Here is a 26,115-nt window from a genome sequence, read left to right as displayed (position 1 = left end):
TGCCTTCTCGATCATGATATGAACAGAAACCATATGGTACATAATTGACGCACTTGACTGCAGACAAAGTAGTCAGTAAATTTGAACTAGTTTTATATGTAATATATTAGTTTTACATTATCATCACACTGTCTGTTTGGATCATGTTTCTTTTCAATACTTGTGTTCCTGACAGGGGCGGCCAATGAAAATGGCAAAGTAGCTGAGGACAGCGAAACTATTCCGGACCAGACACCTGCCGAGGGCGGCAATGCAAAGCCAGCAGATGAACCCGCTGCAGCTGCATCATCTGCAGACATCACTGCTGCAGCTCCACCTGCAGGGGAGGAGCCTCAGCCTGCTGCAGCCAGTCTGCCTGAAGAAGCAGCAGCACCTGCAGAAGCAGCAGCACCTGCAGAAGCAGAAGCAGCGGATAGCTCCTCAGAGCCTGCAGCTGCAGCTCCTGAGCAAGGTAGGTTGGAGTCAAAAACATCACTAACCCTAACCCAATACACCCAAAAGACTGCAACTGCAGACAAACATACTCAACTTTGGATTCAGTTTTCCTTTAAGTCTTCTGCAACATCTTTAGTTGACCATCCTCACTTTATCTCAGCAAAATGACCAGTTTGAAGCCGTTAGCAGAGTCCTTAAAAAGCTCATTATAATTGTGAGCTTTATTTTCTATGCAAATTACACTTTTATATGCACTATCACACCAATTCAACACTTCTGAAAGGTGATACGGTTGTAGCTGCATGTTTGTGTCCGTAGTTATCTGTGTGTGTGTGACACATCAACTTGTTTTCTATAGGGGGAAACATTTTAGAGAAAATGTTACAAGATGTCATTTCTCTTTAAAATTCAAAGCTTTTACTGCTTTTTAAAAGATTAAAATACAGATTTTAGGGCATTTTTCTCATCATGCCCTTCCTCTGTGAAACTGGTCATTGAATACTGATAGTCAAAATGTGGGAAGGGGAACTTATTCGGGACTAAAGTACAATTGTTATTGTTGACCGGCAGAAACCTGAGCACCGCTTCGCCTCCTGCATAGCGACCCAATTAATACGGGCTGCCACAGCGCCCAGGTACATAATGTCCCTTCCGCCCTTTCCTACAGTCCCACTGCAATGGCGGTAACCAGGCGGTAACCAACAACACACAGACATGGCTTATGAGGAACACACTGAGACGGCCATTCAAATGTGTTTATTAGTCACACATCTGATTATTTAGTGAGAATTTAACTATCTGTCTCAACATTGTAAGTATGGGTTGAGTTCACCTAATCAGGGAACAGTCTATTATCAGATTGTGCTAATTGTTTTATAAATTATATTATTTTATTCAGCTGTGGACTTACAGAGGAGTCTGTTCACTGAGCTGCAGTCCTGACAATGTGTTTAGAATATATTCTTCCTAAGTGTACACCTGTAGGATGTATAAAGTGGTACGGTGGACTCAAAGCTGAACAGTCTGTTGATCTATCACTAATGTAAGTTGTTAAGGGCTGTAACTAGTAGGCGCAGGATTAGCTCCTGATCTGCGTAAGTTGTCAGCACGAAAATGGTTGGAAGGCATTGAATTACAGTGTCTTTAGCCAAGACAGCTCTGTTGTTAGGGGACGGCATTAACACTTCCTCCCACGCTGAATACATGATGTAGTCAGGATACTTTTAAGCACATGGCATTTGTAGTCTCTTGAGAAAATACGGAACCTGTTACCTCTCCTGGTGCTCTGGTAACAGGGGAATATGCTAAATTACAAATTAGTGAGTGCAACATAACGATCCCTGCTCGAAATTCCAAGAGAGCTCTTCAGAGGGACTAGCGATGATCTCTCTGCACATGTAATGATCATCTAAACATGGAAGTGCTCCGAGGGGAGCTGTGTGACACAGTGCTGCATTACATTGACTTCTATCAGGTCATTTATTGCTTTATGATGCAAATGACAAGCAGCCGACGGGTTCACGAGATTAGCTCTTCTCTGTCTAATGCAAAGTGTCTACCACTGTGACGCAGGCCATTGAAGAAAGATGGATAAGGTAGCAAAGCCAGTACACTGTGTGCTTATGCAATGGGAGGAATACAGTACATTGCATCCTTAGATTACTGCACATTGCCTCCAAAGATGCTGTTTTTCTTTTGTTGTGGTCTACCAATACCTTCAAGCATTTATTCAGTCAGTCACCTCTGCAGGTGCCATCCCTTCTATAGTGCATACAGGTTCAAAACTCATCTGCAGTTTATGAATTCATTTTAAAATATTTTTTTAAAGATGTATTATAAAATAATCAGTACTCTCCTTGACCTTTCTCAGTACTTGATCTCGACCCCCATTTTGGTGTCCAACTCGCCCTCATGGGACGGCCTGCATGCAGTTTGTGTGTTTGTGTTGCCATCGTGGTCTCATTAAGGTGCAATCTGAGTCCACAGAGAACCTCGAGCATGCCAACACATATAGGGCTTCCACTGGCCACCGACCACGTTGGTGCCTTCGTTTCACAGCCAGTGGAGAGAGAGAGAGAGAGAGAGAGAATTGAGTGTCACATAAGCAGAGTGGACATGCCAGCTCATCCACCTCTGGATGTGTTAGTGGCCAGGGTTGAGATTCCACTCTCTTCTCTGAATTATCCAGAGTAACAAGGAAAGAGATGCTGCTGTTGAATGTTTGACATGTCCTTTATCTGGGAACACCCCAGGCGAACCGCACCTTTAAAATGTGATTGTTTGTTGTTCCCATGTACAAATCCTTCTCTTTCTTTCTTAACAGAGCAAGTGGAGGCCACAGCAACTGATTCAGAGCCCAAAACAGAGGAGGAACCAGGTGAGTGGTGCTATAATGTCAACAGTGTCACATGATCCATATAAAAACGTCACCTAAACGTTCTTCCCCTCTTTTCGTTTTCAGCTCCCAGTGAATGAAGTGCAACATGAAACGACTGCACAGATGAGTTTGTTGGAAATGTCGTACCTTGTTGTATGTGTGAGTGAAAGCATGTGTAGGTGTTATTGTGTGAAAGACATCGCCTTGTTGCCAAGATGCAGATAAAATGCTTTCAGTCAGGGTTCCTCAGCCATCACTGAGCCTTGTTCCCCTCATGACGGTGTATGGCTGCAATTTCTGCTAGCAAACTGTACATATACAGAGTTCTACGGCACTTAGTTTTTATTTTCAGAAGATGTCATCAGTTCAGGATATCTTAAATATATAAACTGTCTCTGAAATGTCTTTCATTATCTTATAGAAATTTATAATCGCAGATTTTCTTGATTTAACTTTTCAACAAACATAATTCTAAGGAAACCAAAGCCAAATTTGATTTATTAAACTGTTATTTTTTGGGTATAAAAATCATATGGTAGCTGGCTTTGATTTTATAACCATGTTTGTAATGAATATGAAGAGCTTTGAGGACTGTAAACATTAATATAAGAGCACAAATGAGATAAAAGTATACATGAAAGGTTTGTTTCTGATGTGTCAGAATTTCTTTCTCAAAGACATTTGTAATAAGCTATGAACTGTCAAAAAATTCAAGAGGCCACTGTAAAAGTGACATCTAATACATGTACTTTCTTTGATATCTTAAAGCAGGTTGAATACACATGTCAGTGGTGTTTTAGGGCAAAATAACCAGTCTGGGATCAGAGGTTTATTAGGGAGAACTGCACTTTTATAATGTGTTAATAATACGTTTCTCTGGAGCAAAACAGACGATGAAAAACCAGAACAAGAAAAAAGAGGAAGTTGATTTGACCCTGAATCTGGCCAATGTGACCAGGGAATGTTAGACTGGTTGTACAGATACAGTCACACTTTATCATTACGTTTTGTGTTATCTGGTAAATTAGGTGCTGCTCTATTGTTAAGGGTTTGAATCTAAAGTGTTATAATACTGACTTTAGTTTAGAAGTGCAGTCAGCCAGCTACACTGACCAACTGAGAAACTTTACATTAAGGCTTCCACGGTACAACTATAAATGGTTATGTGATGATTAGACTACAACTTGTTTGTGATGTGGCCGTCTAGTCAGGAGTCTGAGAGAGGACCGACAACAGCAACCGCCTCAATTTCCACCAGCCCACCCTGAAGACAAAAAGGAGACGACAATGAGGACATAGGAAAGGAAGGCATTGTGGGTAATACCAATAACATTCGCTAATTAGCACTAAACACAGTACAACTGAGCTGATGGGAATGTATGAATTTGTTTTGCAGGTATCATCAGGTCTGTTATAAACAGACCTGATGATGCCACAATGAAAAGTCAGGGGATCACCAAAGTTATAACAATTCATCCTGAGGGGAGCATGAATATCTGCACAACATTTAATGGTGATCCATGAAATAGTTGTGTGTGTGTATATATATATATATATATATATATATATATATATATATATATATATATATTACAGTCCAAACAAACAATACAATATGCATTAGCACCATTTCTCACTCCGCTCATAGTGAAAACAGCTGCACACGGATGATGTAAAACACATGGAACGGATGAATGAGCATGCATCTAGCTACCATGAATCTCCACACCACCATGTGTATTGATGTCTATGAACGATACCACAGGGTACTGCAGCTCTATGGTGGTGTACAGGTTTTGTTTGTACTTACTCTGGGGAGAGCAGCGACTTGGTAGGCAGCTCTGGCTGGGAAGTTACTGCGGAAAACTGGAGTGAAAACATTCACATTATAACAACACCAGGTAAATCTAGGACTCGATATGCAAATGACTTATTTGATTTCTGGGTACAACTTTCCAATGATGCATACTTCAACAACAAAACAAAAAAAAGGGACAGGAAAAAAGACTTTGGATCGCATACGTCCTCTCTTCAGGGTCAGGGAAAGTTCCCTGGCTGTGGTTTAGGGTTGTGTCAGGAGGGAGGTGGGAGAGCTCGGAGACTATACCCGAGGGTTAATGGCCCGTGCTGCAAAGCCTGCTGGGAGGGTTGAGTTACATCTGTGTGCCTGCATGGCGGTGTCCATTTACAACTCACTGGGCACTGCAGCTTCCATTACACCCGTGTGTCGTGATCCAGGAGGGAATGCCCAGACTGAGCGGCCTGAGAGAGGAGGCTGCGTTCATGCAGCAGAGGAAGGGCTGAATGAGCTTGTCTGTCAGGTGACTGCTTCACCTGTCAACCTGTCATCTTCTCAGAGATGTTGGTGAAATATGAGACACCGCATGTATGCATCATGCAGTGTGCCGCTGGAATAATGACAGACGTTCACAGTGTTTTATTGTAAGTTGTCAGTAAATTTCGCTTCATAGGTGGAACACTATTTACACGCAATTGTTTAACGCAATGCTTTTACAGCACGGACCACACTGTATGTTTTGTTCGATGGACTATGATTTGTGCACACATTAGCTAATGGAATAACAAAAAGTTAAATGTGAATGATTATTTTTAAATAATTTGGCTATTCTATTTCAAATAAAAAAAATGAATTAATCATTTGAAGTCATAATAAGGAAGTAGAGTTATGAATTGGCAGATTTAATAATCTTTTCACTGCATTGTGTTTTACTTTCAGTCTTATAACGCATCATGTGATTGCAAATTTGATGAATCAAATTATTAAAGGTCTACAGTTTTTCTGGCTCCATACACAGGAAGATGTAGCATGACCGTCAATAAAGACAATTAGAGAGTATTTAGAACAGTTTAATTTCTCTGATCATACCTCCCTTCACAAAGCAAACGGTCAGTTAGACCAGCACTCTCGGAGCAAGTAGACATTCAGTGCCTTGCTCAAGGATACTCGGCAGGCTCCACACTTGCCAACATGCCGGCTTGAATCCACTTCCTCTCCTTAAAGAGCAGTCTCCTTAACCACAACCCCTATTTCACAACAACACACTCTATAAAGCAGCAAAGGGATAGGAAGGAACAAGCCAGCAATCTATTTGATAAAACAAAGTGACAACCCAGTCTCACGGCAAACAGTGACTCAGGTGTTTGTGCAAGTGGCTGTGACAGGACCGCAACAGTGACGCTTATATAAAAAGGAATAAACTGGGCTGTATAGGTGCTTGTATTGGTGACATGGATGTAACAGCAGCTCTAACAACGTTAGTTAAAGGCTGCCCCTGTGTGGCTGCTCTTATATTTTAGAATATATAAAAATATGAGAGAAAAATACACAGCACATTTTACCAATTTTATTAGAAGACCACATATTATATTTTCTATTTTAATCTCCGACATTTAAAGCAAAAAGAAAGTATTTCCTTACATGTTTTGTAGACCTCATTGACGCTGTTGAAGTCGTTGATGTCAGCGAGCAGCACTGTCGTCTTCACCACTGAAATCAAAGAGTTCACTCCGTCTGACAGTTTGTTTTGTTTGAACATTCAAATCACATGAAAACAAATGAGCAGCAGCTGAGTTCCTGAACAGGCGGACATCTTACCGTTGGTGTAGTCACAGCCAGCAGCTTTAAGGATCTCCCCCATATTGACGAGAGCCTGAGGGATGAGACATATTGTGATCAGGTCCGTGTACGTTTTGATAGTTTGTTTTATCTTTTAATCGAAAAAACAAAAATACCATGTTTTTTTCGTTTTCCGTTTTAAACCAAAAACGAAAAAGCACCGCCGTTTTTCCAAACTCAAAGGTTAGTGAGAGGTTGGTTTCCTAACTTTCCCCCAACGTTAGTGGGAGGTTGGTTTTCTAATGTTACCCTGGTGTGTACTTGCATTATAGACTAACAATTTTCTTGCATTTTGACATATTCTTACTTCCGTACTACCCGTCTTGCTTTGCGTCTCTCTTCAAAAGAAAATACAAAAGAGGGATTTGCAAAAACCAAAATCGGCTCATTATTTGAGTTTGTTTTTGGATTCAGACAACAAAAACAGAAAACGGCTGTGCTTTCCCGTTTTTGGTTTAAAACGGAAAACGAAAAAAACATGGTACTTCTGTATTTTTGTTTTTTTCCCCGAATAAACGATAAAACAAACTATCAAAACTATCTAAATCAAAAGATTTTTCAATTATAATCAAAACAGACATGAAAGGAGGGCTGTATTTCTCTGTGGAGGTCAAAAGCATGTGGCACACATCTGAGCTTCTTGATTATCTTTCAGTTACTTATAATGTTGCTACTCTGGGAAATAATGTCACACTGATGACTTGAAATAGATAATCTGTCCCGCCTCACCTGTTTGGCCTGAGCCGTCACCCCTCCATCTACCAGCTGACCAGAGGCCACATCCATCCCCAGCTGACCCGAGATGTACATTGTCCTGTCCACAACCACAGATTGGCTGAAGATGAAACACACACACACACACACACACACACACACACACACACACACACACACTCTACTTAGATCTGGATACTTCATGTGAGAGAAACAAATAGTGAACATAAATTGCAACAAAAAAAAAGTATTCCCTTTTTAAATTAATAGTATTGATTAAATAAAATGATGTATTATGTTTTGGTGTATGTTCCCACTCTCTCTTCATCTGCTTTATATACTGCCGAATAAATTGATATCGTATTTCCTCATTTATAAATGGACAGCATGTAAATGTGCATGCTGATATAGTAATGGAGATGACATAAAAATGGTGAGCACACAAAAAACGTTTTCGAAGAAGCTGTTTCTGAATCAAAACTGTACTCTATCTGCACTTTATCTCAAGGACCTGGATTTCATATCTAAACCCCACAGCTAGTCTGTGACACGTTTTTGTGGTAGTTCATCAAGTCAAATGTTATGACAAATGGAAGACAATACAACAAGTTCACCACCAGACACCAACAATGGCTAAGTAACCTTGAATATCCAAATCAGATAAGTCAGAGGCCATTTCTGTCTGAAGTAACTCCACCCACTGACAGCCCATTGGCCAGAGCAACAACACCCCCCACATTGTGCACAGACTGCAATAAACAAGAACACACACTAAACTGCTGTATTTGTGTCAGATGATTACTGATTATTTGAGTTAATTTGGTTTTAATCAAGTATTTAATAATAATAAGTTATGAACCCAAACTGTTTTTGTTGTAGTTTATTTTGCATTTCTGTAGATATAGAGTATGCAAAGTCCAGATAAAGTATTTCACATGATATTAATCTTACCTGTATATCCCCTGTCTGACAGGGGCCTTTGAAGTGTAGGGGATTTGTCGACGAATAGATGCCATTTCATTCAGTCGTCTGTCTCTACTCTGCGGTGATTCTTCTGCTCTGCTGAAAGTTCAGCTCTGACACTATTTTTTTAATGAGGTCAAGTCAAGCAGGTGAGTTCATTGTACACCAAGACCCGCCCCCGATCTTACGTTGGACTGTCCCTGTGATTCCTCCATTCATTGAAGCGTTTTGATGTAGCAGCTTCTGCACACCACGTGTCGCTATAAATAGATAGATATGCATATTGTATTTTTTAAGTTACCTGTACGGACCGATGGCAGCCGGGGCTGATGTAGTGTTGACGATCTTTCTGTTGAGGACAGACATGTTTTCCTGATTTAGTTTGACGATCTTTCTCCACCGCAGACTGGCTGTGACTGAAGGGAGGCGTTGTGCAACAATTTGCAGAGAAAGCCGGAACAGTTGCCGTAAAGTTTACCGTAATGTCTGCCAACAGGTTCACGCTGCTTTTTTTTTTTTTTGAGAAACTTATTTGTAAATGTCGTGCAAACGGAAATTAGTGGCGTCCATAGTAGAAGAGTTACGGTACAACAGGTGGTCATTCACAGCAGTAGAGTCCATCTCAGAGGATCAAGTCTCCTTTTATGATCTCAGAGATAAGATGAAAAGGATTCCACTGCAGATATGGTTAACTATAAGTAACTTTTATTATTTCTTGCACCTGTTCAAAATAAAGTATTACAAACAAAAGATAATAAATTAGGTGGTTCAAACATTAATGCTTACATTCCACTCTTCACTCTCGAGTCATTATATTGCAGAAATAACAGAACAAAATCATATAGCTATATATATCAAACCGTGATTTCAGATAACTACACATACGATGGCATATTCTCCGCAGTGTCATATTTCAGATGGGGCGTTTTTAAAATTGTACAGAGCAAATAGTTTGTTAAAACTGAAAATCCAGCTTCCATATTAACAGCGCTCTGTTAGAAACATTCCACTAAATAGCAAACAACTATAAACATGCATAGTCTAAAAAACGCAGAAATCAAGCCACATATAGTCAACAAAGGGCAGAAATATTAAGAGCCAAATCAGCTACCATATTTAAACCAGTGTCACAAAATGAAAAAGTTTGAAACACATTTAACAAATAAATTGTGAATGCTTGTGTGCGAGTTGCTAAAGCACTGCAGAATTAATTTATGACAAGAATGGTAATGATTTCTGTGAATAAGCGGGTTTGAAGAAAAAAAAAAAAGAGTGGATTCAAGTGTTTTAAAGTTTCAGCTCATTTTAGCCACATTGTCCATCAGATACGCGAGATAGTGTAACAGCTCTATTCATAAGATTATATCAAAATGTTGATTAATATGCAGTATGTGCTGAACCATAAAGACTGCATATTAACATTCGTATGCAACAGCAACCTGCAGACATATTGTACATGTATTCAAAGGGTCATCGTTAGCGCGTGTAAAATCAGAACGTCAGAATTTAACTACAACCACAACAGCGCAGTTTGTTTCCCTCATGAAGAGCAGTAGGAGCTTTCCATTTAACATTCAAAATAAAGGCTTCTTCTTTCTCTTCTCTAATGCTGTGCATACGAGACGGCTCCACACATTTTATAAAGTTAAATTGCAATCTCAATTTATAACAGAAAACAATTATTACAACCGTGGAATAAATCTGCAGTATTCTGGAATGCATTCGCTTGCTTTTTCTTTTTTTTTTTTAAACTTCAGAATGAATTTTGGTGATATCTCTGGTTTTAATTTGTGTAAAGTGGATCATCTTGTCAAGTTAAAGCTCCGACTTTAAAACATCAGGGTAAGTGGTACAGGTGTGTTATGAGGCACCGAGATGCACGGAGTCAATACATAGACAGTGCACTGGTTGTTTTAAAGAAGCCCAAAAAAATAACGTGATAATTAAATAAATGATAATTAAGACTAATAAAAATAGTTTCAAATGTTCTGATCCAACCCTGAAAACATGCATGATCCGTTCTTCACTACCGCCATTTCTCTCCATCCTAACAGCTTTCCTCAGTCCACTTCCGACTCATCTCCAAGTGAGGAAATGGATTTAACCACCTGACCAGTTTTACATTATTTTAAGGCATTCTCCACTATAATCATCATCTTGATTGTCTTTGGTCATGGACAGGCCTCCACAGCTTTTTCTTGCAGGTATTTCCAAACTAGGCTCTATATTATATTTACAGTGAAAGTGAAAAGTCTGAGGAAAAAAAGAGCACATGTCATCGACCGCTGTGATTACGCTGCTGCTACTGCCCGATAGGCCTCCTTATGTGTTGATGGTGGAACTTACGTTGTGACGTTCAGACGTATAATAGCCTTAGTTCTCTCTTTGGCCTCAGTCCTGAGTATCATTCATGGGAAAGCAACTTTACAGGAAGTGTAGAAACAAATATAAGACTTAGATATGGTGGAACAGCATCGAGACGAAGTGTGGAAACAAGGCAGACGAGTGTAGATTCCAGGAGTCAAAATGGATGTAAGAGAGGCATCCAACTTCATTTAGAGGCCAGTTAGCAGGCGATTAGAACAGCAGACAAAGACAATACGGTCATCTTTAGTTCCTCTGAGTCAATGGGATGTAAGTTTTGTGGTGAAGACTAGTGCGAGAGGCACTCAGAAGTTCTGTTGTCGTCTCTTCTTGGCATCCATGGCATCCAGGATGGGCTGCCTTTTGGCAGTGTAGCGCTGCCTGAGCTCCTCAATCTCCCGCTCCATCATGGGATCCAGGGCAGTCAGACGCAGCTGCAGCTCCTCAAAGTCCAGGTTCTTTAGCTGGGCGACAGCACACAATTAGGAACACAGACAATGAGTCATATTTAGTGTAAGAACTGCTGCCGAGGCACTGCTGTTTATTCCTTCAGGTCAAACCCAAATTAACTACAGCAGCACCATCACATGCTCACAGAAGACGTTACTCACAAAGTCGAAGTCTCCGTCTTGGGGCACCTTCCAGTTGTCGGGGAAGACGTTCTTGGACTGGATATGGTAGCCGGGCTGCTCCTGCGGCTGGTTGTGGTTGTAGTTCTCCTGCTGTTGGGCCGCCTTGTTGGAGTCCTGCTTGTCAAAATAGTCCATGAAGGACGGACGTATTGGCTGCTGAGAGGTGGCGTGTCCTGTGGAGGAGGGAGAGGTTTTCAACTCTTGATCCTCTAGTTAGTACCCTGCTTTTGCCATCCCCATATGACAATATTACAGACAAGAAAAGCTAATAACATTAACACTTTCCTGTTGGCTCGAGCCTTCATTTAGCTGCTGTAGCGGCAGCGGATGTGCAACCCTTTTCTCCCCATATCTGAATCAACATTATGTGTGCGTGCTCACTCCTCATGGATCCCTGGTCTTCCTCCTGATCATCATCATCATCACTGTTGATGACCATGGTGCCCAGGTCCGACTCCAGCATGGTGCTGCCGTGTTCAATCATGGTCTGGGCGCCATCACTCATGGTGCTGGTGGCCCGCATGGTTCCTGCACCCTCCGAGCCCGACTTCACCATAGTGTGAGAGTCCACCTCCGTCTCCTCATCCTGGAAGACATTCAGTCACATGGCCTCAACATGTAGCCGTTTAATTAAGTCATTGACACAAACTGTATTGTTAACGTCTCCGCGTACGTACAGAGTTGTCGTCCTCCTCCTCCAGCTCTCTCTGCTGCTCCTGCTGCCTCTTGGCTTTCATCTCCATGGCCTCAGTGATCAGGTCTCTCAGGATTATGACCGGCTTGGCTTGGTTTATAAATGCGTGCTGGACATTCACAAAAAGAATAAGTGTTTTGTGGTATCGTTAGTGGCTCAACTTCTCTCTGACATCTGTCTGTGTGTGTGTGTGTGTGTCTTTCCTCCAACCTGTAGGAGCTGCGTGGCAGTCGCTCTCTGCTCTGGATTCTTGACCAGACACTTCTTGACAAAGTCCGTGAAGTCGTCCGACCAGAGCTCCGGCTTCCTGAACGTTGGAGGCGGGTTGGTGGGGATCATGAAGATCGCCTGGAGGAAAGCAAAGAGGTTTCAAAAAAGTCAGGTGAAATCACAAAAAGTCCTGCTTCAGGTCTGAGCTTGTTGTGTCTTAGCACCAGCTTCTTGAACAAACGTGTGCACACTCACTCTCATGGGATGGATGTCAGCGTAGGGAGGTTTGCCCTCGGCCATCTCTATGGACGTGATGCCCAGGGACCAGATGTCAGCAACACAGTTGTAGCCGATCTCCTGGATCACCTCTGGGGCCATCCAGAAGGGAGTACCGATCACAGTGTTTCTCTTCGCCATAGTGTCCTTCAGAGAGAAAAAACAAATCTGGAATCACAATTATGAACTTGAAGTTTGTGAAAGACTATACATTCATAGTGGAAGTTTAAAAAAAGAACATTCACTTTGCTGTCACTGGTACAAACCATCAAGCCACTGCTATAATGTTACCGTTAGCTGTCCAGCAACTCCAAAGTCGGCCAGTTTGGCGTGTCCATCGGTGTTGAGGAGGATGTTTCCTGCCTTGATGTCTCGATGGATCTTCCTCATGAAGTGAAGGTATTCAAGACCCTTCAGTGTTGACTTCAGGATAGTGGCAATCTCATCCTCTGTCAACTAATGTGAGAAGGAAAGAGAAAACACGTGGATTAAATATGATCCAAAAGTGAACAAATAAATAAGACTAACCCAGGTATGTAAGGCAAGTGTGATTTCAGTACAGCCATGCACACGCACCACAGATATCTCTGTAAGCACCCACCGTCTTGTTGCGCAGTCTGATGATGTCAGACACAGAGCCGGCTCCACAGTACTCCATGACAATCCACAGGTCAGTGTTCTTGAAGTAGCTGCCATAGTATTTCACTACATACGGGCTAAAAGGAAATGCAAAACAGAGTGGTTATCAAAGGAGGCGGAATTTCCGTTTAGAACGAAAACAGCAGAAGTGAGAAAACGCTCGTAGATCAACACATCAGAGCGCTGTTCAGGCTGCAGTAGCTGACTAATGCTGTTAAAGCAAACATCAAACTTAAAGCAAAGTGAACTATGGAAGCAAATATGATCCTTTGAGGACAGAAATCTGTGTGGTGAATTTGGAAGTTTGGGGGAAAGCTGCATTCTCCTCTAACCTGTCACACTGCTGCATGATGGAAATCTCCTTGATGATCTCCTGCAGATCCGACTCCACAGGAACCTGCTTGATGGCCACCACCTGGCCGGACTCCTTATGGATGGCTTTGAACACGCTGCCATAGGAACTAAACACAAACATTTAAATGTGATACTATTAACAAATTAACACACTACACAACAAAGGAGGTGCATCTTAAAAAAGTACAGATGGACTTAAAATAGTTTCAGACAATGGCACACGAGTGGAAACAGAGAAAAAACATCTTACCCTTCACCGAGTTTCTCTAAAACATCAAACACTTCCTCTGGCTGCTTGGTCAAGCTGTCCTCACTCAGCTTTTTCAGCTTGCTGGGGAAGAAAATGGAACAAATCAATTGTAACTTCAGTATAAATGTCTACTTAAAAATAAGTAGTGAAACTAATCTAAAACACTATACCATTTGAGCATCTGAAATTCAGTAATACACATAAATTAATGATTTTAAGGGAATAATGCATTCAAAATAAGGTGTTAAAATGTATAAATAACACAAATGTTTGCATATGTATTCACTTTAAACAAACACTACAGCAAGGGATTAATTAGTCTTTGCCTCATTTATTATTAAGTACAGATATTTTTGGTTATTTAGGATGTGTGATATTGGTCTCTGATGTGTAAAATTGTTTCAACTCACACACAATTAATTTATTTGTATTTTGTACCTGTCCAAGTAATAACGTAACGTTAGATCAAAATGCTCAATAAAAGTCACTAACGAACATTAACAGTTACCAATTAGAGGCTTCAACACTGGGCGTGTGACTTTGGTCAGGAGTGAGCTCTAAAATTGTTAACTCGTCTTAATTAAGTAGAAAGTTTGACAGAAAACTGGTAAAGCTAACTCAGTTAGCATCAGCTAGCTGTGCGACAGCTACCGCCTACGTTAGCCTTTTAGCTAGCTAGTTAATAGATTGCAAGCACGTTTTAAACCAGTGAGAACTACACAAACCTTTTGGGCGCAGACTGCTCCATGATGTATAACTTCAAATAATAAAAAAGGCAACGGACTAATAGTAAGTTATGGCTGTGTTGGGGCCAATAGTCAAGATGTGAACATTGTCGACAGAGTCGTTGTTGTCAAAAACTAGCGGAGGGCCAGCTGAGTGTTCGTCAGATGATGGGCCGTTTGGTGGAAACACATTCCGACAGCGCCCTCTGGTGGACCGGAGTTTAAAATAAAAACAACGTCTGTCCTTAGAAACATAGAAACAATGAACAACCTTCAATAAATAAACCACAGAAACACCATTACATACCATGTAATCTGTCATATATTCATATAATTTGCGTTGTCTGTCAAAAAGGAAAAAAATACGCTAAACGTGACGCAAATCTTCTGACCAATCACAAACCACTTTGCTCTGAGGTGTACGACGGTTGTACGCATGCGCACATGCAGCAGTGTGTGATGTGAAAAGAGAGGTAAACATTTAGCGTGTTAAAACGGTGAGCTGTCTTATTTTTTATCTTCACCTTTCCTGTGGTTCATATGTACTATATTCATACAGCATTTTGAGGCGTCTGAAAGACATTTGTTCACTATTCCTCCAGCTTTACACTGTCGGTAACGTTACACACCATGCTGTTTCTGTGTTAGCATGCTGTTACCTCACGTATGTGATTGTGTCAACATGGCTTCTTCTGTCTTTTATAGAAACAAAAATGGATCCACAGAAAGATGCGCAACCGCCCAAACAGCAGCCTATGATCTACATATGTGGAGGTATCATTACATTGTAGCTTTTGTTGGTGTTTATTGCACCGTTACAGCCGTCACCGCTGCTAACAATGCTAATTTACCATACCTAGAGTACTGCTACAGCTGCTGCTTTTACATCTTCTATCACTGCCAGTACAGCCGCACGTGTACGTTATGCATTCAGCTCTGCTCAGACCGCACTGGATTACAAGACACCACAAAATTGATAGAAACCTACCTTTTAGATATCACAAAGAGTCAAAATATACACATACATTTCACAATATTCAGACCTTTGTCTACAACAAAATAATAAATTCACTGCCAGAACTGATACTATATAGATATGATGTAACCTCAACATAAACAAGTTCACTCTTCTGTACACAAAATTATTTTGTTGAGTCACTTCATGACACATTGACAAACTAAAAATCCTCATATCACATTACAATAACACAGTTCACACAATCTATTTTCCCTTAAACATTTATGAATCTGCCAATGTAACCAGAACTAAAATCACTGGTTTCTAAATAAGCCGAAATACATGATTCACACTTAAAAAAAAAAAAAAGTCATATACATTTTTTGCATATAAATGAATCCTCATCAATGAACCAATACACACCAGGCTTCAGCATGAACTGAACAATTACATAGTTATTATAGCCTGCCAGATACTGGATCAATAGGGATCCCTAAATGGTTTGGGTGGTGGTTTTGTTGTTGTTGTTGTTTTTTGAGAAATGTTCATCTTGTATCTTTGGTGGACGAGCTATGTAATGGAGACGCTGTTTCTAAATGACTGCACACCTTGTTGTGCATTTCTGTTCTGAAATTTCTTGTATCAGCCGAAATGTACTCTGATACCGACGCATCTGCAGAAAGCTCATAACGATTATCCTCTAATAATAATGGGTGTATGGGATGTTTTCTGTAATATTCTTTTATTGTTTGCAGAATGTCACACTGAAAATGAAATTAAGGCCCGTGATCCCATCCGATGCAGAGAGTGCGGTTACAGGATCATGTACAAGAAGAGAACAAAGAGATGTATCCTTTCAATGCCTTTGATGGCAAAATTATTTTAAAAATAAATTATACGTATGAACTGAGAGCTGTGACTGTACATTTCCTTGACTCTTTGATTTCAGTGGTTGTCTTTGATGCCCGATGAAGACGAGGAGAGCAGCCGTTTTGATAATTGTTTTCGTTGTGTACTATTTTTGTGGTGTATGACCATGTAAATAAATCGATTGACAACTCCATATGTTCTGACCTTCAGGTCTGACTACAGATTCCTGAATTATGGTTGAAGCTCAACATTTTCATTGCGACACAAGTAGTGCTGTTGTTATTTCACCTAAGAGTAACAGATGAAAGGTTTTGGTTTATTAAAAAACAAGATTTTCACTAGCCTTGACTGTGTTGACTTTTATTCTCATTTTATCCCATGATTCATAAATATCAGTTCACCCACATATCCTTAATACCCTCAACACGTCAGCAAGTATCACCTTTGAATGATAACATCTAGACTGATGGAAGAATATGTACAATCATTTAGAAATGTTTAAATAAAACCAATTAAATAGATTAATATTCATTTTTTTACACTGTGAAATAACAATGTTATCATTCATTTGTCGAGACCCCAAGTGGTTGCACGTTTACTAGTTGTCACCAGTTGAACCAATGACTGATTTCTTCTTAAAACTATTCATTAAAAGGCTGAAAGGCCTTAAATTATCTGGAAATTTCCTTTAAATAATGCAAAGATGAGAATTAGGTGTGAAAGAATTTACATAATTTTGTGAAGCTAAATCATTTCTTTAGTTTCTGACAAATACCTATATAATATATTATTATTTATAGGGAAAATAGTGTTTAATTTGGACACTGTGACCGTTTTTGAGGGCCCCAACCCCTAAATTGGGAACCACTGGTTTGGTCCAGTAACATGTTAAAAAATATAAAAACAACTACAGCCCAAATGATTTCCTTCATATTCCTTTCCGATTTTTTTCACAGCAGCCATTGTGCCATGTCCATTAGGAGAAGCACAGGTGGTACTAATAACATTAACGATGGCTTAGCTCTATCCGAGTGTAAGTCACGACAGTGAGCCAGCATGCACAGAACTGGAGCAAATAATTAATTAGATTATTTACAGCTGTGCTGTTACGACTTTGAATGTCCCCTTAATAAAAGACATTAGAAAAAAACAAAGTTTAAATTTATAGTAGAAACAAAGCAATGCTTTTGTTTTGTAAGGGTCTAAAGGGCATCATCATTGACCATAAAGAATAAAGAAATATATCATAACAATTGTTGTTTTCCTCTAATTTGACACGCTCATTCGGGTTTTGGATGTGTCTGCCTGTATTATGTCACCAGCACACCAGAGCCCTGTACTCGCATGTCTAATCTGACGCTGTCCTACTGCAGCACTGCATCGCTGTGGCACTTCCCCCCCTTCTGTGACGTCACAAATAACATATCATCCAAGGGGGCGTGTCCTACAGAAATCCCCAGCAAAGGCTCAGACATAGCTGCTGCTCTGCGAGAGGAAGAGTTTGAACACACTGCGGAGGGAGTGCGGCCATGGGTAACGCACAGGACAAGCCCCCGGGTAGCGGAGGAGGGGGAGGCCGATCGCATCAGGCCACAGCGGGGAACGGGACGAGAAACCGGGGCGGAAGCACCGCGGAAAAGCCCCAGACGCCGAGAGCTCCAGGAAAGGGGGTGGCCAACGGCGCTCGGAGGGAAAACAGCCCTGCTGGTGGACAAGAGGAGCAGGGCAGCCCTGCAGCGGACACTAGTTATCTGGACGCCCCCGCCGGGGCACTTCCTCCTCACCTGGCCCGGCTCAAGAACGCAGGGAACCACCTCTTCAAAAATGGCCAATTTGGGGACGCCTTGGACAAGTACACACAGGCCATTGATGGGTGTGCTGAAGCAGGTGAGGAAGATGTCAACGGTGTGCGTATTTTATTGGAGAATTCACGCCTCACGAGCAGCTTTTGATCCGGAGGAGAAACACCTCTGTTGATTAGAGAAATGTAGGTGCCATAATACATTTTACTCTCAGATGTTTCTCAGTAGAAACAATTCTGGGTTGTTAAACTTGACATGCACAATATGCAGTATGACCAAAAAACTGTAATAAGCTAAATTGACATTGGCAATGACACTATAGCTGCATGTCGTGCAGTGCGGTTTTTTCTTTATAAATGTAGTTATTGTTTGGTCTGTAAATTGTCGGAAAATAGGGGAAATGGCCCTAACAATTTCTAAGTTGACATGTTGAAATTGCGTATTTGTCTTAACAATCCAACACCCAAAGATATTCACTTCACAATTGTAGAAATTGCGGAATTTCCCACAGTGAATTTCTGGCATTTTTGTTTAGAAAACAATAAAAAGACTAGTGTCTAAAGAGTCATGCAGTGAACAACAATGTGCCTTCATACTGTACCCTATACCCGTTTTAAAATCATCTTTAGCGTAAAAAACTGTTCCCCTGCTGTGCTTTTTGTTGACGAAAAGACTTCAAAAGCAACTTCTGATGGCAGCCAAGCCACTAATGTGGGAACATCAACACTTTGGTAGCACAGAGTGAGACAGAAAGTCTCTTGTAGTATCTGTGTACCTGCCCTCGTAAGGGTATCGGATACAAGTTGAGTATCTTTTGGCTCCACAATCCACAGTATCCCATGTCAATTTTGAATCCATTATTCTTGTCATCGCCGCTCAATATCTTTTCCAAGTCAGCCTGCATGTGCTCATAATCATACGTTATGATTCTAGTAGAGGGACACTTTTTTTTTGGGACCCATCACCTGTGTGGATCAGTGATCACAAGTTCTTAGTCTAACATCAACAAAAACTGCAGCTGAGACTCGAGGCTTCGCTGGTGATTTGTGAATGCAGTGTTGGCACAAGACAACACCGCTGACCGTAGATAGAAGTCATGTGCGGGTGCACATGGGGGGCTTTTAGGTGAGATTGAATGTCATGCTGCACGTTTAAGAGCACTCAGCCAACTTTTACTCTTGTGGCTAGTAAGTGGAGTAGCTTTTTTCTGCTATGCTCAATGCAAGACACAGGACAAGAGTCGACTAAACAGAGAGACTCTCAAAGTAAAGCACTGGAAACAATGTGGGATTTAGCATCTTTATGATTCTGGAAGAAAAAAACAAAAACACTAATGTTGAGGAGTATCAGCACTGTAGTCATCATCTTTGGGCACTCGAGCAGCACGTGATAACTGATGCTGCGCTGTCAGTTGTGAAACTGCAGCGGAGGCCCAGAGAAGAATGGACATTACAGAAAATGACTACAGCAAAAGTGAAAAAGAGCTGTTCTTCATATGAAGTACTAGTCTGTCTTTACGCCCATGTGTTATACTGAAATGAAAGATGACCGGATTGTTGTTTCACCATTCAGAGCTAAGTGCGTTTGTATTTGTTCCCCCTGCAGGCATCGATAGTCCAGAAGACCTGTGTATTCTGTACTCCAACAGAGCAGCCTGTTTCCTGAAGAATGGAAGCAGCACCGAATGCATACAGGACTGTAACAAGTACGTGACACGTGTCCGCTCTGTGCTTTGTGTGTTTCTGTCGGATGTAAAAGAGAACTCCACCGATCTATTATTGCTCTCCTGTAACATCACTTTGTCAGGTTCATGATGGACAGTTAGAAAAAAAAAATATGAACCCACTGATTACCCACAATTCAACAGGACTGGCGACTGCTGGGACGGAATCACAGAAGGCTTTATATGAAGTCACACGTCCCTGCACTTGCAAACCTTGATGTGTAAAATCGGTGCAGTTCCCCTTTAATTAAGATAGCGTTTGCTATTATAGCATTTGCCTTTGTCTCACAATGAAAGATATCAGCTTTTGTAGTTAAATGAAATTACCTTTTTAATATTTCAGCCTGTATTAGGTAAGTAGAGTTAAGTAGAGCATGACTTTCCTTACATGCGTAATTTAAATAAGACTAAAGACAAGTCAATATCTTGTTTTGCTACTTTTGGTGACATAAATTCTTCCTGTTTTATTTTATTCAGTTTTATTTGTTAGGAGGCTGCAGGAATCCCTCTGTCTGAAGCAAAGACTCGCATGTTTATGAATGGAGAGCTGCAGATCAGACCAGTTACACCTGTGAGTCACAGTGAGCAGGTGTAGACGGTTTGATCCTCTGTCCCTGCATCTCTCTGATCCTCTTAGGGCTTTGGAGCTGCAGCCGTACTCCTTGAAGCCCCTGTTACGCAGAGGCATGGCCCATGAGTCACTGGAGCGCTACAAAAAGGCCTACGTGGATTATAAGACTGTCCTGCAGATAGACACCAGCGTGCAGGCGGCTCACGACAGCGTCCACAGGTCAGCTGAAAACAGTTAAACATTATAAACGGTGGCTTCTGGAACTTGTCATGTTGTTTTTTTTCTGTTCTGTATGTATTTGTTCCATCCTTACACATATTCTTCTTATAATATTTTGGTTAACACATTTGACACCATTCTTTTTATGGCTTCGTGTATAAATAAATAGTCCAATATGCATTTAATAAGAGTTGAAGAGCCTATTAATCTTGTGCCATCAAGGCTTGAAAGTTTGCACATCTTCATTCGGCCAAACGGTTCATTTCACTGACAAGGAGATTTTCCTAATTATGTACCACTTGCTAACTGTATACAGTATGTCATCTTTACAGTGTGCTGATTTTGCAGTTAGTATATATGAAATCAACATACTTTGCTGTCCATTTTTATTCTAATTCTTCTAGTCAGATGTTCTTCTGTTGTGGTCTTTGCAGTTGTTTCACCACCATCCACATTAACTTGACTTTATTTGTCGCGTTTCCCGTCTGAATACACTACAGGCTCGATACACGTAGTGGTTGCGGCAATAATCTGGCTAATTACACTGCATGTTGTACTCTCTGTGCGTCCTCTGCCAGGATCACCAAGATGCTTATCGAGCAGGACGGTCCTGAGTGGAGAGAGAACCTTCCGGAGATTCCCGCCGTCCCTCTGTCCGTCCAGCTGCAGCACAGAGACAAACCGATCAGCGCGGAAGTAGCACAAGCCCGAGCCGCCCGGGCTGCTCAGGATGAAGGTCGGTGACATCACTTCCTCTCAGCTTAGTGAGGAGTTGTACATTTATAATACAAAACATGTGCTAAGTGGATTTACAACCTTCTAGTCGTCCCCTAAAGCAGTCACAAGCACATGCACTCGCACTCTAACAAGCATAGAGTGCGAGAACATGTGCTTCCTGATCCAATAGAGTTTATAGCATTACAGCTATCTCTATGTATAACTGTGATTTACTTGCTGTCGAAAGCTTTTGTTCTGACATAAAAGGAATCTGCCACCTTTTGTTTTTTTTCCTACTGCTTGGACAAAATTGTTTGTCTCCTCAGATAGATGCATTATGAATTGTGGGTGGAGAATTTTTAAATAAAACCCTTTAAATTATGGAATAATAAGGCAGCAGCATCAGAAGTCGGTCAGTGGAAATCGGTGTGTAAATGCCGATGAGCAGTGGTGAAGTCACTCCTGCTGTAAGATAGTGCGCATGTGTGTCTGGGTGGATCATCAATAATGCAGAAAAGCGAAGGCGATCCACACAGACTGTAGCACTGCTGTAATGGAACAATCCAGGGTCAGGTTTCCTGTAGGATGCTTCTGCTCACACACACCAGAAGGCTCCATATATATATTTATGTCATGTATTTAAATATATTTGTATACATGTTGTGTGGTATACCATTATAGAACACACACACACTAAAATATAGATAATAGCTTTATTTGTATGCTCTGCATAACATTTCCATACACAGGACTTTAATCTTACACAGATAAAGCACCTGACCTACACACACACACACACACACACACACTTGATGAATACAACACATTCACAGAACAGAGCTAATCTCTGAATAGCACACTGCTGTTGCTGGGGAAACCGATGGGAGGTGGTTCAGCATGATGTCAGTGTTTAACACCTCCCGTTTATTTGTTAAATCCTGTTTGGTCACAGCAACATTTTAAGTTTTTAAAGGATAAAATACCATAAGATCCCAACTTCTTTGTGCCTCTCCGTCAGATGCTCTTTGATTTTCCACCTGCTCCAGTATATATTGTATGTATCTATATATAATATAGTGTGTATATTATATTGGATGCTTTAAAAAAAGCAAGATAACTTAATACATTAAAACTGAAAGAAAAATACTAGCGTTAGTGTGACATTAAACCATGTTTTTATCAGCTTCAGAGTCGATTGATCATGAACACTGGTGTTTTGCTCATCAAGTTCAGCTACAGAGCAGTTTTGGGAATAAAAAGTCTGAAGACATACTGTCAAAGTAGTATTAGCTTTGACAGACTTGTCAGCCAGAGGAGAAAAAAACCTTGGGGACATGTGTGGCAAGTGTGAATTTCAAGCCTTGATGAGTCAGTTTTCTTGTCTCACTTGATAAATAATTTAGAATTGGGTTCTTTGATAAAGGCCAGGATATTGTGTGTGTGTGCGTGTGCGCGCGTGCGTGAGTGCGCCCAAGTCTTCCTCAGCACAGTAGAGAGCTCAGTAAGCAGGAGTTGACTCATCCCCTCTGGTCCATTCAGACTGATGGGTTTTATTGATCGCTCTTGAAAAAGTTTGTCCCTGATGGGAAAAGCTTCTTGAAAGACAACGTTCAATACAGTGTAGAATATCTGTAACCTCATTGAAACTGAAGACAGACAGAAAGTCTAGTTCTGAGGTTGTTTGTTTTTTCTTTCCCGTTTCAGTGTTGCATTGTTGCTAAATTGCACATTTCTGTCAACAGTGAGGAGAAAAGACGCCTGCTTTACTTTATTAAAACGGGAAGGCAACGATCTGGTCAAGAAAGGCCACTTTCAGGAGGCTCTGAAGAAGTACAGCGAGTGTCTCGCATTAAAACCTGATGAATGTGCTCTCTACACAAACAGGTAGGCATCAAACAACCCGAGAGCGATCAACTTTAGCAAGGTTTGTCCCTGAATTACACTGTGAAAGAAACGCTGTGTGCTTTAGTGTCACAGGTCGGCACTGTTTAAAGAAGCAGAGTTTAGGATGAAACGTAACGCTGATTCTAACCCTGGCTTATGATCTCCTTTAAGGACAGTATAACAGGAAAAACAGTAGAGGGCGCCACATGATCTCCCCAATCCATAATAACGTCCATTACCTGTGGCAGTACACTGAGTGCTTTCCCTGACCCCTGTACTCTATTATACTCTAGAGCCATTTGCCTCCTGAGACTGAATCGCTTTGAAGAGGCCAAACAGGACTGTGACTCTGCACTGCAGATGGAGCCGGGCAACAAGAAGGCCTTCTACAGACGAGCCCTGGCTTATAAGGGTCTACAGGTGCCCGTCTTTCCCACTTCGTCAACACACATTTATTTATTTGAAGCCGTTAGATTAGACAGGTGGTGGCTTTCGTTTATCGTTATTATTTTTCACCCACACTCTCTCTTGATTTATTTCTTTTCCAGGACTACCTGTCGGCCAGCAGTGACCTCCAGGAAGTCCTTCATCTGGACCCAAAGGTTCAGGAAGCAGAGCAAGAGCTTGAGGTGGTGACGGGCTTGCTGAGACAGAGTCTGATGGACAGTACTTCACACACACCAAGGGTAAAAGATTGTTTATATGCACACACACACACACAAACATCAAGAAGTGATTTTAAAAAAAATAAAAAATAAATTTAAAAAAAAAAAAGTGATTCAATGATTCTCGAGGGACGAAACTGTTTTTTGCAAATATGAATTTTCCAGATCACTATCAGGTTTTTTGTCAACATCGTCAGACTTAATATTGTGTTACCATGATTTAGTTCAGCAGATATGTTATTCACCTAAACCGTCTTTCTAACCTCATTTGCATTTAATGTCCAAGAGATAAAATATAACAGGTTTAAATAATAACTATGACTACTATAACTATTTTTTTTTCTTGCACTGAAATTATAATTTAACATGTCCAGTTTTTAAAACCATAAGATATAAGAAACATATTAAAGATTTAACATGAGTGACATTTTCGTTTTAAATAAACAAATAAGCACTGATGTATTGTGCCTTGAAATGTTTCAACAAATCAAACAAAATACTGACTTTTGCTCATTTCCTCCAGGTTTGATGTTTGTGGAGGAATGAAACAGGTATGCACGCGTACTGTTCTGTAGCAGTTATTGAGGAAAAGGACTCTTAAAGCCATCGGTTGCAGTAAGTACGACCTGTAAAAAAAATGAAATGACTGGCGTTGACTTCTGGGACGGGCTCCTTGGACGATCAGCTTTTTCAGCTCTGCAATGTGTGCAAACCACTCCTGAGTACACGGCCTTACATAACGGGCAGCTTTATTTAAAAAGGCTAACATCGAGGTACTCATGACCTGCTTGCACTATAAATCCTTCACATTATGACGTAATGTACTGTACATACAGATCGATTTGTAACGGCCTGCAGAGCGCTGTTTTGTGGGGAAGTGTAAGAGTGTATTATGTGTGCCTTATTGAGATTTCTACCACAGTCGGCCAAGATTCAACTTTGATTTGTTTTCACGATGTTGGGTTTGGTTCCATTATGTTTCAATGAGCTCATGACCCAAAGCACTGACAGAAACGGATACAACTCAACTGTATTGTGTATATAGAGATGAGGAACTCCCAGAAAGATTTTAAAAAGTTGGAAAAAGTCATCTGGTTCAATCTTTTTTTTTTTTTTTTTCAGGGTTTCAGCTATTCCTGCTACATCTGGCACTGTTTACATGTTTCATCAGCTGCTACATTTTAAAAAAGATGAGCCAACATCTCACTATAAAACATACAGCTAAAGACCCCGAAGAATTAATGCGTTAAAACTATAATTTAAGATGGTAAAATAATGATTTATCAGTTAAAATATCTCATGAGCTCAGTGCTTAAGTTGTTGTTAATAATAAATTGTCCCTTCATTGGTTTAGGAAATATCCAGCAACTGAAGGTAGCATTACTGAATCATGTACTGTAAGAATTGTAGGTCTCAGGTTCAATCTTGAATGAAAATAAGATGACTGCATGCGTCTTTGTGTGTGAATAGGTGTACAGTATTTACATTTGGAAAGTCTTATCAGAATAGTTTTAATAGCTTTTAACTCTGAACCCCCTGGATCTGCTCATAGAATCCCTCACAGCCTCCATTCAACAAAAGATTTAAACATACGTGGTAGAGAAGTAACCTACAGGGTGATGGATTACAGTCGATAGCGGTTCAGCCTGATAAATTGATTGGTGTCTGGCTTCTCCATCAACTGGTTCAAGTCTCTTTACAAAAAAATGTTTGGGGTGCTGCAGGTTGGAACCTACCCGGCAACAACATAACTCTCCCATGAGATCTTCAAGTTTGTATCCAGACTGCAGGTCCACATTTGTGAAGCCCTACAGCCATGATCCACACACAGGTGTTTTCACTTTATTTGCTAATTAGAGCTGTGGCAGTGCTTGATTGATTCGCCTGTTTGCATCAGCACACCTGTTTTGTAACGACTAAGACTTTTATCACTCTAGCAGACTTCAATAGCAGCAGAGGTCTAATTAACTGAAATAACTGAAAACACCTGCGTTGGTGTGCAGGACATTTTAAATATCTTTCTTTTAAATCTCCCATTCCTAAGTTTTGAAACAACCTGAAAACAATGTAAATCTTTGTACAGCACAATGTGCCACAACTTTCATTTCTTTCATACTTTGATGTATTGATTAATATGTCCAATCTTATTTTACCGGTTAACCTTTTTTTTTTTTTTTTTTTTTTCCTTGTCTAAATAAAAGCCTAAAATCTCAACTAAATGAAAACACCTGATATGAGGCTTGACGTGTTGCTTTGTGGAATGTAAGAGCATGTACTGTATGTAAATAGTTTGGATGCAAATGTAAATAATAAACTGCTACATGGATGCTTTAAAGTGCCTTTTGTTTCTGTGGCTTGATTGAAGGGAAACAACAAATACTGCAACAAAATTGCAGATTGCTGCTCACTTGGCACGTTATAATAAACTTAACCCAC

At 40.6% G+C, this 26,115-nt stretch overlaps 4 protein-coding genes and 1 long non-coding RNA gene across 7 annotated transcripts; 3 read left to right on the top strand and 2 right to left on the bottom strand.

Moving 5' to 3' along the window:
- The first annotated feature begins 423 nt into the window (after nucleotides 1–423).
- Nucleotides 424–3,480, top strand: LOC116393893 (uncharacterized). Its single transcript, XR_004213410.1, has 3 exons — nucleotides 424–451; nucleotides 2,759–2,812; nucleotides 2,897–3,480. It is a non-coding gene; the product is annotated as an uncharacterized LOC116393893 (long non-coding RNA).
- A 126-nt stretch (nucleotides 3,481–3,606) lies between these two features.
- On the bottom strand, nucleotides 3,607–8,737 carry LOC116393892 (2-iminobutanoate/2-iminopropanoate deaminase-like). 2 transcript variants are annotated; one of them, XM_031866598.1, is made up of 6 exons: nucleotides 8,428–8,737; nucleotides 7,179–7,284; nucleotides 6,429–6,483; nucleotides 6,252–6,320; nucleotides 4,623–4,678; nucleotides 3,607–4,076 (listed from the first exon to the last, which is right to left on the bottom strand). In XM_031866598.1, exons 1-6 carry the CDS (start codon nucleotides 8,490–8,492, stop codon nucleotides 4,020–4,022), a joined length of 408 nt encoding a protein of 135 aa, XP_031722458.1. In that variant the 5' UTR covers nucleotides 8,493–8,737; the 3' UTR covers nucleotides 3,607–4,019. The 2 variants fall into 2 exon arrangements, with proteins under 2 accessions (XP_031722458.1, XP_031722459.1); XM_031866599.1 differs by lacking the exon at nucleotides 8,428–8,737 and adding an exon at nucleotides 8,115–8,417.
- A 74-nt stretch (nucleotides 8,738–8,811) lies between these two features.
- stk3 (serine/threonine kinase 3 (STE20 homolog, yeast)) lies at nucleotides 8,812–14,429 on the bottom strand. 2 transcript variants are annotated; one of them, XM_031866596.1, is made up of 11 exons: nucleotides 14,271–14,429; nucleotides 13,546–13,626; nucleotides 13,274–13,402; nucleotides 12,904–13,018; nucleotides 12,594–12,758; nucleotides 12,282–12,449; nucleotides 12,027–12,164; nucleotides 11,800–11,925; nucleotides 11,504–11,708; nucleotides 11,102–11,295; nucleotides 8,812–10,954 (listed from the first exon to the last, which is right to left on the bottom strand). In XM_031866596.1, the coding sequence occupies exons 1-11, from the start codon at nucleotides 14,291–14,293 to the stop codon at nucleotides 10,796–10,798; spliced, it is 1,503 nt and encodes a 500-aa protein (XP_031722456.1). In that variant the 5' UTR covers nucleotides 14,294–14,429; the 3' UTR covers nucleotides 8,812–10,795. The 2 variants fall into 2 exon arrangements, with proteins under 2 accessions (XP_031722456.1, XP_031722457.1); XM_031866597.1 differs by having other exon boundaries at nucleotides 8,812–10,948.
- Nucleotides 14,430–14,686: 257 nt separating this feature from the next.
- Nucleotides 14,687–16,439, top strand: polr2k (RNA polymerase II, I and III subunit K). Its single transcript, XM_031866594.1, has 4 exons — nucleotides 14,687–14,767; nucleotides 14,976–15,044; nucleotides 15,984–16,076; nucleotides 16,178–16,439. The coding sequence occupies exons 2-4, from the start codon at nucleotides 14,984–14,986 to the stop codon at nucleotides 16,198–16,200; spliced, it is 177 nt and encodes a 58-aa protein (XP_031722454.1). The 5' UTR covers nucleotides 14,687–14,767; nucleotides 14,976–14,983; the 3' UTR covers nucleotides 16,201–16,439.
- Nucleotides 16,440–17,569: 1,130 nt separating this feature from the next.
- Nucleotides 17,570–26,017, top strand: spag1a (sperm associated antigen 1a). Its single transcript, XM_031866484.1, has 8 exons — nucleotides 17,570–17,985; nucleotides 19,506–19,605; nucleotides 20,261–20,413; nucleotides 20,992–21,149; nucleotides 22,873–23,014; nucleotides 23,308–23,434; nucleotides 23,563–23,700; nucleotides 24,203–26,017. Exons 1-8 carry the CDS (start codon nucleotides 17,628–17,630, stop codon nucleotides 24,206–24,208), a joined length of 1,182 nt encoding a protein of 393 aa, XP_031722344.1. The 5' UTR covers nucleotides 17,570–17,627; the 3' UTR covers nucleotides 24,209–26,017.
- Nucleotides 26,018–26,115: the final 98 nt, after the last annotated feature.

The sequence above is a fragment of the Anarrhichthys ocellatus genome, unplaced genomic scaffold (assembly GCF_004355925.1).
Source record: "Anarrhichthys ocellatus isolate YVR2014 unplaced genomic scaffold, GSC_Weel_1.0 scaffold35, whole genome shotgun sequence".
Classification (NCBI taxonomy): Eukaryota; Metazoa; Chordata; class Actinopteri; order Perciformes; family Anarhichadidae; genus Anarrhichthys; species Anarrhichthys ocellatus.
Note: the sequence above shows the minus strand (reverse complement) of the source record. Positions and strands in the feature narration are given on the sequence as shown.